This window comes from Caloenas nicobarica, chromosome 2 (genome assembly GCF_036013445.1).
Source record: "Caloenas nicobarica isolate bCalNic1 chromosome 2, bCalNic1.hap1, whole genome shotgun sequence".
Classification (NCBI taxonomy): domain Eukaryota; kingdom Metazoa; phylum Chordata; class Aves; order Columbiformes; family Columbidae; genus Caloenas; species Caloenas nicobarica.
The window spans coordinates 15,221,410-15,233,844 of NC_088246.1; the positions used below are offsets into that span (position 1 = coordinate 15,221,410).

The 12,435-nt window shown below is 39.8% G+C and overlaps 1 protein-coding gene across 13 annotated transcripts in view; it reads left to right on the forward strand.

The window, feature by feature from the left end:
- Positions 1 to 12,435, forward strand: part of PARD3 (par-3 family cell polarity regulator) — a 455,490-nt gene that overhangs the window by 191,745 nt on the left and 251,310 nt on the right. For 9 of the 13 annotated variants that reach the window (XM_065628469.1, XM_065628475.1, XM_065628473.1 and 6 more), the window contains exon 5: positions 3,558 to 3,689. The exons of the other annotated variants lie outside the window; for them this stretch is intronic. In XM_065628469.1, coding sequence (XP_065484541.1) covers positions 3,558 to 3,689 — 132 coding nt within the window. The remainder of the gene's footprint in view (positions 1 to 3,557; positions 3,690 to 12,435) is intronic. 13 annotated transcript variants of the gene reach the window in all.

A 12,435-nucleotide genomic window follows, 5' to 3' on the forward strand; every position in this document is an offset into this window, starting at 1 on the left:
CTGTTAAGTGTAGTGGTAATATTGTGACTTGGCAGTTTTAGTGTTATATTGATCAATTTCCATTTCAAACATGGTAAAGCTGACATGGCCCATGGTCCCCAAAGATGTTTAGGAAATAAACCTTTTTTAAAAAAAAAATTAGAGCATTTAATTGTAACTGATGATGCATGTCAGCCCCAGTCCCGGGAGTGCTTACAGCTGCAGCTCCAGAAGAAATGAGAATTCCCTACGTGACCCTGATGGCTTCTATACCATGAAATTTTTTTCTTTACGGTATTAAAGTTAAAAGCGACACATACCTTTTCCAGTCAGATGTTGGGAGCATATGTGCTAATGCTAGATCACGCTGAACAGAAGTAAAGCTTTCTGGGCTAATATTGCATATTAAAAAAAATACAACAATGTATAGATATTCCAAAGACAAAACGACGTCTGCAGCTGGTTCAGTAAATCCCAGTGTCTAAGCTGCAGGGATGTGGTTTTCACCCCCACCTCTGTAGTTTGCCACCACTGAGTTAGCTCTGGCAGGAGCAGGGATGCAGATCCCTGTGGAGATGGGATTCATGGAGCCAGCAGCATCTCAGGGTTGTGCTGTGTCACTGTCACAAGAAGGATGGTGTGCGGCGGTATTGGATGTGCTGATCTCTCTGCGCCTGGTCCAGCTCGGTGCTTGCTCCAGAGCTCTGACCCAAGGAGTGCAGGGATGGCCCTTTGCCAAAAGGCGAAAAAGAGAGAAGTGGATGACTTGTCTATGACCAGCTGTTTGTTGGCCAACATCAACATGACTATGTGTGTGTGATTGCGACACTGGTAAGGTATTTCATTTCACTCTGATAATAGTGTTATTTTGAGCCTCTGAGCAGCTCTGAGAAACACAAATTACAGGAAGCACATCTCCAGCTTTTACTTCTGCTGTCAGAAAAATTGCTGAGTGACTTTGATGCCTGCTGTATAAAGTGAACTGGTGCAGCTCTTAGCAGGAGAAAGGCAATCTTATACAGAAGTGGGCTACAGCCGAAATATTTCAGTACCTGGGATGAATATAATCTTCTGGTGAGCACAGACAGGAGTATAACTAAACTCCTTGCAGAATTCTTGATGCTAGTATAGATGCACCAAACAGAGGCCTAATTAAACTCCTTTAGCTTAGATAATTTCACTTACATTGTTTGCTATGATGTTTAAGACTTTTTACAGCATGAAGTTCCAACATAGACTCTAAGCAATAAGTCTGTCCTGCATGATTCGGATCAGACATTTAGTGTTTGAATGGCTGGAGAACAACACATCCCTTGATGAACTTTTTTTCCTTCTCTCTTGCTAAAAAATTCTGTGCATGGGTAATGGATGCTCTGTGGAGAGAGATTTTTGCGTAGCATAGATAAAAATGTCTTTTTAAAAAGTTTATATTGAAGTTTGTAAACATGAATCAATAAAGAAAATTATCTATAAAGTACAGAAATACAGAAAACTTGTTACATAGGAAGAAATTTCTATTCATTCAGACTAGCTTATGATCTGTCAGAAAGTGAGTTATTGTTAGATGACAATGACACATGAACCAACTGTATGGGGGGTTTTGTGCATAGAATGATCTTTTGTTATTTCTTTGTCAGATTTTGATTTTGTTGTTATACCTTTCCACCACTTCAAACAAGGGAAATTGTTGTTTTGGCTTATAGGAACTGTGCCACCTCTGTCACCAGAAGAGACAAACTGAATAAGAGAAGCGACAGGAAAAAATCAATTTGTACACACTGTTCTCTGGCTTTTATGGCTTTGCTAAGGGACAGCTGTACAAAACAGTGACTGACTTCCACTGTCCCCTTCTAAGCAAGAGACTGAGCGAGTTTCTGGTTTGCTGTGTGGTTAACCACACTGGAAAACTAGGGTTTTTTAGTTTCTGAAAGACACAGGGTTCTCTCTCATTTGTGGCAGGGTAAACTAATTTACAATGGTTATTTGTTCGTTTAGTTAATTGTGCAGACATATTTTTACACAGTTATCTTGTGCGAGTTGAATTCAAGCTTTAATGTCTTGAAGTGGAAGACTTATTTTTTACTACAAAGTCTCTTTGAAGAAAATAAGTTTTCATCAGTTAAGAAGGCTTAAGTTTAATATGTCTGGGAAAAGACTGCTCTCACACAGGAAGGTTTTGAAAACTGTGCTACATATCACAGTTATACAGAGACTTGGATTTCCTAGCAAACCTGTCATACATTTACAAGAAATGAAGTTGTGATGGTCAATTGTAAGGGAATTGATGCTACAGTGCATATTTTAGAATATTAGACTAATAACGTGTCAAGCCAAAGAAATATCAATGCAGTAAATAGGGAAAGGAAATACTCATGCTGATGAAATGAAGCATGCATTGAAGAAAGGGTCAAAAATTTGCGGCGTGCTATAAATATAAAAAAATAGCTTTAGCTATGAATGTGCACTGGTGGGCTGATTTTATTTTTTTTTAGATTTTTGAGATTCCTAAAAGCAGTAGTATTGCAAAATATGTAGGACTACAATCCTATTTTATTTGCTAATAAATGACTATAAGAAAAATAGATGCTCTCTAAATTATCTGATTTGGCACGAGAATAGGCAGGCATTGACTGGAAAAAATACTCAGCTCCTGAAGGAAGGATACTTACAGTATATTTATGGTCCTCTTTTGAAAAGCTAAGCAGAATTTCAGTTCCATATATTATTTCAGTTGGAGGGAACTAACCAGTGTAAGTTATCAGTAATTGATTGACTTTGGGCAAAGGGTAACTCCCATCATTAAGGTTCTGCCTTTGTGTTTTTATTGGCTTTTGGTGATCACACTGGGTAAGGACTAATCATCTTTAGAGGCTGAAGAATTTGTGCAGCTTGTGGGAAAGATGTGAAGACAAACTCATCAATTAAAAAGAAAAAAAATCTTTTCTGTATCAGTCTCAATGGGATAAATGTATCTCCATCAGCACCATCTCCATCTGCTGCTGTTTTACAAATGTGACTGTATTTATATACCTTCAGGCAAACCCAGCAAAGCATTGTTATGTGGAATAATAAATTCAAGTTTTGAACTCTATAGCATGCTATTTTGGTCTGAAGGACAGTACCTGGAGAAATGAGATAGCTTTAATTGTAAAATTGATTACATACAGAGATTTGGGGAAATTCTGTAGTGGCCTTAGCTGTCACTGGATGGGCTGCCATATGGTACCTTTGCTTTTGGTGAGAGTGAAACTGAGGAGCATGATGCTCTGAAAGCCTTGCTGGGTATGTGCTTGGGAAGTCTGTGCACTGGAGGTCTGAGGTTGGAAAAGAGAGGTGGTGAAGCACAGGGGGTGCAGGAGCTACAGACCCACCGAAGGCTTTGCTTGGGCTTCACCGGCATTAAGGAAGGGGCGCTCGGGCATGGAATGGCCGGGCAATCGCGTTGTCCTTGGGTCCAGCTGGACCTGTGTTCTCCTCTGTCAGACTTCCTTTTGAATTCGTTTAATAACCAGCTGCATTGTTAATGTGCAAGGACTGGTTGTTTTTTATAAGACACTTTTTTGTTTCTTTTAAACTAGAAAGATGAAAACTACAGAAGCCTACCACGAGATACTAGTAGCTGGTCTAACCAGTTTCAGAGAGACAATGCTCGTTCATCGTTAAGTGCCAGTCATCCCATGGTGGACAAGTGGCTGGAGAGGCAAGACCAGGTAATATATATGTGTATATATATATTACTTTATCAATCTAATCTTTATGATACTCCAAGCTATTACGAAGAAGTGTATTCTTATGTGATATTGACTCTCTAAGCATGATAAAAGCACCAGGAGTATGCTGACTAAATTTGTATGGGATTCCTTCTGCTTCAAAAAAACCCCCTGCATTAAGACTGAAATGGACAGCTGCAAATTATTTCATTTTTGAGTCATAAGCGGATTTATAAAGTATGTGGAGTACTGATGTTCTTCACAACTGATAACAACAGGGTTATTATAATTAGAGAGTATTATTTTAATAAAGATGATGCCATTCAAAGCTAATAATATTACAACCGAATAGCCAAATGCGGGTCTGTTTTGGCATTGCATTTTTAAATGCTTGTTATTCTTAATATTGTAAAATACATTATTTATACATTTTAAGACAGTGTTATAATATTTATTTAGTGTACATATATACTGCTTTTGATCTTGGACTTTTTTGAGACACTAAGTAATTCCACCTTGGGTTTTTTATTAATAAGCTGGTAGTCATAGAGGTTTAAAGGTCTGAAATTAAAATTACCTAGCAGTCACTTTATGTATTTGTATGTGTCTGAAATTTTCCAAGAAGTGTCTTCAAGTGTACAATGAAAATGTGTCTTTACTATGGAGACTGGAAATATAACAGGAAAGCCATATATAGGATAGTGTGTATGTGGGATTACTATTTTGCTTATTTATACAATGTGACATGAAAACATCAAGGTTTTGCATTGAACATAAATGTATAAATTTTGTATTTAACAGCAATAAGGCGTTAAGCCAGAATTTGCTTTATACAGAGGAGCTTCAAAAGGAAATTTGTCATTTGACACAGCCCAAGCTTCTTACACTGTGCCTTGTGATGAAGGGGAAGGTTTAGGGTCCAGCACTGGACTGGTGTCCTGGGACTGGTCTCCTTCACCTACAAATCCTGTACTGATATTTGAAGTCCAACATCCCCACATCCTAGGATATTCCAAACATTATTTATTTAACACATTCTTAGTTAAAAAGGAGCTTAAGTAAAATCACAGAGTAAAAAAACCTAAAAAACCCAAATGTAAGCTATTAACTAATTTTTTATCTTGTAATTAGCTACAGATTTGTTTAAAAATCTATGTTTTACAAAAAGCCTCTATCTTTAGTCCTTGGATATTTTCCTCTGCACATTTAATGATAGCAGTAGTTCCATTACTATTTTCCTCTCAAAAGATGCGGTTAGTGCAGCTGAGTTTAGCTGCTGTCTCTGTATCTGCCTGTGTTGAAATGGAAAGTTTGTGCCTAGATTCGAAGGCATCTCCTGTGACTGTTCTGCTTGTTTGATGTTTTCGAGGCATATTTACATGCGTCATTAGATTTTCACCGTGGCAGTTAATGAAACTGTTGTCTCAGCAGAAGTTGGATTAGGAATCTTAATAGTGATCATCTTATAAAATGGTGGATACATTAATATTTTAATATATGATGCTTTATATTAAGTTTTTTGCTGATTTTGGTCTCTGAAAAGCTTAACTAGTTCAATTTATTCACCAATTAGGTAAATAATTGGGCCCTAGTGGTAGTCTGGAAGTGTATTTCTTATCTGAGTTATTAATAACTGGTTGAAATCTAAAATTGCAAATATCATGTTTCTTCTGAGCAAGGTTTCTTCTTTTTGTTTTTGTTTGCGGTGGCATTCTTTGAGAGAGGGTTTGTTCTTTAAATGTGTTAATGAATCTGCGTGTGCCTCAAAGACCAGGATCGTTTTGTGATTTCATATCAGCAGGATAATTAATTAGACTGAAACCTGTTTAACAGGCTACGGACAGGAGAAGAAAGCCTGTAGTGAGGGTGGGATGCAGCACAGCTCTGCAGAGAGAGGGAGGGAAGGGCCTGGCAGAGGACGGAGCAGCTGCAGACAGAGATTCTTCCACTCTTTTTGGGTTTTTAAACTCTAATATCTCTTTCATTATCCTCCGTGGGCTTTTAGTTTCCTACTGGTCAAGCCTTTCACTTCTGTGAAGAAGAGACTCAAGTAATTTAGCAACTTGCAGCCCTGTTGGTGTGTGCTCGGTGGAGCTGTGGCGGGTTGGGGTGGTGGGCGCACCCTGCCCGGACCTGTGGCCAGAGCAGCAGACACAGCTCTGGCACCCACACAGGGCCAGGGCCAGGAAACCTCTAGGGCAGAACCCATTACAGATACCAGCAGTAACAATAGTCCTGGTCCAACCTGCCTTTACAGCTCTTTAGAGGAGCCGTATTCATCTTGTAGAGTCCAGAGGCTTGTTGGATGGAGGCTTCTCTGGCTTGTATTGAGTTACTTCTCTCAAAGCTTGCCTCATCTCTTCCTTTTGAATATGAGGTGAAAAAACTTTCCAGGATGATCTTTGTCAGCTTCTAACATACATGAACATTCACTGGAATTGCACGTTGAGGAGCGAAGGTGTGATGTGCCAAGGAAGGACAATTATTTTTGTGTGGACAACACCTCATTTCCTACAAGCAGAACTGTGGAGCAGACTGAATGTAGTTCTGCAGCATCACAGCCTGTTCTGCAGGTGAAACTGCAAGAGACCTTGTTTCTAAGAAATCATTATAAGCTACTGTAGCAGGGACTAATAAAGGCAGAGAATTAGATGTTTTCGAGTACTTGTTAAAGAAATGGTTCTGTAAACTTGTCTAGGTTTTAGCAGTTAAAAATGGAGGAATGCATGGAGCCTGTTAAAATTCCTGGAAGTAATTGCTTTTGCTCCTATCTCTTGTGCTTTACTAGGGCTCTGCTAAATTAGAGTGATACATCAAAGAAATGGAAAACATTAATTCTGCTTTCTGAGTTCCTTTAAGGTGTTCTAGTTGTATATGCTGGTTAGCTGTATCTACCGAAGGATTGTTCCCAGTTAGTGCCAGAGCCCTCTGGGTGTCCACAGGGAAAATGATCCATGTATTTCTCAGAAAGTTTTGGTATTTCTCAAGCCCACAAAGTAAGTTATGTGAAACTGTTTGTACCAAAGAATCATTTTATCACAATAAAGCAAAAAAAACCCAAATAGAGTTTTAGAATACAGTTAGAAAGTTAAGGATTGCATTTTTTACTTTCACGATCAATTTTTTCATTAATTATCTCCTACAGATTGTCAAGTATTAGGGAAAAAAAATTGCAGTCTTTAATTTAATTCTGAAATATTGTAAAAAAAGAAAATGTTGGCTTTTAGTTCTTCACTTTGCCTTCCACAGCACTTTATTTTCCCCCACAGCAACTAAACTTTGAGGAATAGTTGAAAAATCTTATATGCTGTGAAATTTATTCATATATATGGTAATATCACTTTTATTTGAGAAATCTTTTTCCCCTCAGTCCACCTCAAGACTTGCTCAGGCCCTGATCAAATCTGAACTCATGCTGTTTCATACCAGTGAAACATGAAAAGGAGATGTGTGAAAGAGTTAAACTTTTCACCAATCCCTTAAATTTCAGTACACAGAAAGCTTCTCTTGGGTGGTTATTTTAGTTTCATTGGTCAAATATTGGAACTGGAATCACAGAAGCAATCAAGGCACCTGGAACTGAAATAGTATATTCCTTGCTCTGCTGGCAAGGCCTGTTTTGCAGAAGGATTAAGAGCGCCCGGCTGTGCTGTGCACTGGGAAGGAACGCGAGAGCAGCAGGAGAGGGAAATCCTACAGCAGCCCTGCTTGATTATGTAGCGGTCGATCAGATTTGCAAATACGAGATTGGATCAGTTAAAACTATATGTAAATCTCTATACTTATATATTTGTATTTGGTATATATCTGTGTATATGTATTTTTGTCAGTGCATGAAAGTGAGGTAGGAGATGGAGCAAAATTGCATGGTTATTACTGAAGAACAGGTCTGATTCCTATAATCCCAGTAGCCTTTCAGTATCTAGCAAGAGCCTGAGATTAAAGCAACTCAAACGTATTCTGAAGTGGGAAAATTTATTGGTTATTACTGCTGCCTTCTTGAGCAGAAATGTGCTGTGTGGAACTCTTCCCATAAGTTATTCTTGTTCATGACATCTGTCCGTAATAATCTGGTACAGTTTCTGTGCTTCCTTTTTCAATGAGATCAGATGTGCAAATAGTGTATGGTGTTATATCTCCAGCTATAGAATACCTGCCTTCAGCTTGTATTTTCAGGAAAATAAGGCCTGCTTTTAATATGATTGAATATACTCTCTTAAAACATTTGGATGCTATAAATTAGTGTGTTTCAGTCTGCCAGTTGAAAAAAAATAATTGAAGCCCCAGAGGTAGGCTGGTGAATTTAAAACACTAATTTCCTGTGGATTCTCATACTCCAGCTTACCTGTGTTGTCAAATTTTTCATTTAACAACAAAAACTCTGCTTTTATTTTATGTCTTAACATAAGAATGTAAGACAGAAATGCAGCTCATTTATTTTGTTTAGTTCTGAATGTTTCATAGCAGTATGGCTGATGTATATATGTATTTTTATTTTCACTAGTGTACCTCTTTTGTGTTTCTCCTTGTCTGACAGGTAGTTTGGCTTTTATTTCTAGGTTTTATTATGGCTGTAACTACAAGGGGAAGGTCTACAACTTCTGTGTTTCATGGACTGGACATGGAGAGACTTGGGGAATGGGAGCTCTTCTTATCTCAAGCTCCTCACATGTAGAGGCTGAAACTGCAGTAAAAATTGCCATTAGTAAGGAGTTATGCCTTAAGATATGGAAAAAGGATTAGCTAGGCTTCAGCTGGAGGAATAATTTTGAACCGCTTGTCCATGACTCTCTACAATGACAAGATAGAGTCGTTGCTTTGCTCTCTGAGTACACACATGTTATAATTTGGCTCTTGTGATAAGAACCTTAATGAACATAGAACCATGGCCGCATATACATTATAAAATACACAGATGGTTTTATAGCTTGTCATATTCCTTAGAAAGAATTTTTATCACAAAGGCAGATATGCATGAGTTTGAAGCTGTAGGCCTATTGCAGAGGCCTGTCTCTTTTTTGAGGGTCTTCAGTGGACTGAAAGGCTGGAGGTGTGTGAGTGTAGCCAGGAAGCTATCCAGGGCTTGCGAACCAGACAGGACTACTCTGAGGTTGATCATGGGAGGAAAAAAAGTGTTACGAGGAAGTGAACAAGACCATGGCTTGCACGGTTTGCTTGTTTCTGCAGGCAGAGCTATAGGACATGGCTGGTGTGAAGAGGTTGGAACCAGACCCTTTTCAGTGGTGCCCAGTGCAGGATGAGGGGCAATGGGCACAGACTGAAGCATAGAAGGTTCCATCTAAACATGGGGAGAAACTTTTTTACTTTCAGGGTGACAGAGCACTGGAACAGGCTGCCCAGAGAGGTTGTGGAGTCTCCTTTCATTCAAACCCGCCTGGACACCTTCCTGTGCGATCTGCTCTGGTGAACCTGCTTTAGCAGGTGGGTTGGACTAGATAATCTGCAGAGGTCCCTTCCAACCCCAACCATTCTGTGATTCTGCGATAGCTTGGCACCTGACTTACGTTAACTAATAGGCCATAGCTATAACTGTGGGCAGGTAGCACAGTGACCAGTGCATTGGCAGAGGATTCATTAAATGTTTCTGTTAGTCAGAGCTGATCAGGAGACCTCAGGGTGCCCCTGCAAGAATTCAAAGACTTCCCAGTCCCATATCTGCTTGCAAGTTCAGCTTTTTTTACTACTTGAGATGGGTTCTTCACCATGTGATCACACTGGCTTCCACCTGATGTGGTTATCAACACCCTGAGTGCTACAGCAGCTGTTTCTTCTTGCTTTTGTAGTATGAAGAAGATGAAAAGCTTGCTTTGGCCCAAGAATATTTTATCTACTGGTGCCTTTAATTCTGTGTGTTGGCAAGATGTTAACTCCTTCAGCTCTGTGTTCAGTGTTTCAGTGTTCTCCCTGTGCAGTATTTACTACCTTAGAAAAAATACTGTGTGCAGTGAGCTCGAAAATTATAAACCTGTACTTAAGTTCTTATAATATAAGAATATGGAGTGTAGGTCTGCATCGAGTCCAGGCATAAGTGCCATCAGCTGCATGGTGCCCGGTGGCTGAGGCTGGTGGGTGCTGAGGTGCCCAGTTCCCACAGATGCATCTTGGTCTGGGAAACTTTCTGGAACTGGTTCTGTATTACACGCCAGAATGCTTAGAAAGTGGAATGGGAGGGTCAAACCAGCTCTTATGAAGGGGGTGTAAGTTCTCTATTTCTGTATTTGTAAGTTCTGCTCTTTAAGGTTAAAATTTTTATATTTTTCTGTAGCGAGAATCAGAATCACAGGTCTTTTCTAGGTTTAAATCTGACTTCGAACCTAACTGGCTTCAGATCAAGATTTCTAAATCTAAACTTTATTTCCATATTGAAATGCCATTTGACTTTTAGGTTCTAACTTGATCGATTTCTGATTTTTATGTAGACTCTTAATTCCTACCCTTCAAGGGAGTTGTCATGTCTTCTGAATTCAGAAGAATCTCTGTATTCTTCTGTATAAAGCTTAGATTTGTATACACTAATACACATTTATTAAATATTATCTAAATGTGTGTGTGTACAACCACAGAAACGGCGAAAAGCAGCTTGAAAAGCAGCATATATTTATGCTGAATGCATCACTGTGTGCAGAGACAGAATCAAATTTCAAACTGCAGTATGTTTTAGTTTTAAGAAAATATTAGCATGGAATTTAGAAGTCTCTGCACTTTTATGCAAAATGGACATTTGTGGACATGACCTTAATTGTATATTTTGAAAAGAAATTATTCTTATTATTTGTCTTGGAATCATGAATGAATTTGAAGTTGTTTTTAAGTGCTGAGGGTTTCAGTTTACATGAAGTAGGAGGCTGGAACAAACAGCTTTATTGCTTGGGGACAGCTGTAGTGGTGGTGCTTTTATAAACAGTGTTTCATGCTGGCATCTATCTTGTTCTCCTTTGAAAAATAATCTGTCATTTCATACTGTGTATTAAATAGGTGTGACAGTTTAGGGGCTACAGTCGACTTTCAGTTATGTGCTGCCATGTAGATACGAATTCAGTGGCAGAATGTAGCTCTACATATTGGAGAGGTGATTTAAAAATAATAGAAAAGGCAATTTTACTAAAAACCTCACGGATTTGAAGTGTTATAGAAGGAGACATGCATCGCATTCAGATGTATATACTCACACTCACTCTCACTCTCGTAGATATACGTACACATGCACATAGATATGCATAAGGACTGGGCTGAAATTTAAAGAATCGTAGAACAGCCCAGGTAGAAGGGATCTGGAAGGGTCCTCTGATCTAACCTTTTGTGTGAAAAGGAGCCTAGATGAGATTATCCAGCACCCTGTCCAATGTCATCTTGAAAACTTCCAGTGATGGGGACTCTACCATGCCCCTGGGGAAGTTGTTCCAGCGAATGATTGTTCCCACTGAAAAAAATAAAAATATTTCTTATATCAAGACGTAACCTCTCCTGGTGCAACTTGTAACCCTGTGTCTTCTCCAGGTGGCCTCTTGCGAAGAGAGAGCCTCCATCTTCTTTGTAGCTGCCCTTTAAATACTGGACTAGTGTGATGAGGTGCACCCTGAGCCTGGCACTGAATGAGCAAGAGAAGACCTAACTCCTTCAGTCTTTCCTCATAGGGCAGGTTCTCCAGCCCTCTGATGAACTCTGGGGCCCTCCTTTGGACACTCTCCAGCCTGTCCGTGCCTTTATGAGCTGTGGGGAGCAGAACTAGACGTGGCATTCCAGGTGCAGCTCGACAAGCACCCAGCAGAGTGGGACGTTCACAGGTCTCTCTCTGCTACCATTTGCTAGGAGACCTTCTCTGTTCTGCAGAACCTTTCTGAAGAGAGGTGGCACACATGAAGGGCATTTTCAGACTTCATAGTAACCATGCACTGCTGTTTTCTGCCCTTCTGGACCAAACTATTTAAATAATCCTGTTGTTATGGTAGTTAATGGTAATAAATCTATGATACCAGGGTTGTCAGTAATATTCTTTGAGATTACGTGGAGATGCTGTGAGAAGCCTTAAATAATTTATCACTGTTAGTTTTCTGACTATTTTCTAAGTATTTTCATCGAATCATAGAATAATTTCAGTTGGACCCTCAGGGTCATCGAGTCCAACCATAACCTAACTCTAGCACTAAACAAGGTCCCTAAGAACCTCATCTAATCTGCTCTAGGTGAACCCGCTTTAGCAGGTGGGTTGGACTAGATGATCTCCAGATGTCCCTCCCAACCCCAGCCGTTCTGTGATTCTGTAAATACCCTCAGGGATGGTGACTCCACCACTTCCCTGGGCAGCCTGTTCCAATGCCTGACAACCCCTTCCATGAAGAATTTTTTCCTAGTATCCAATCTGAACCTCCCCTGGTGCAACTTGAGGCCATTTTCTCTTGTCCCATCACTTGCTACTTGGGAGAAGAGACCAACCCCCTCCATGCTACAACCTCCTTTCAGGTAGCTGCAGACAGCGATCAGGTCTCCCCTCAGCCTCCTGTTCTCCAGGCTGAACAGCCACAGTTCCCTCAGCCGCTCCTCATCAGACTTTTGCAGAATATTATTATCTCTGGCTTTTTTGACTGCTGTCTGTCCATGGTAGCAGGTCAGATAAGGACATCTGAAAATCTGTCACGGGGCCTGGAAGAGCATTTCTTCTAAAGGATGTCACACGTCTCCCTTTTCTTTTTTCACGAACTTGTTTTCTTTCTTCATGCTGTGAAAG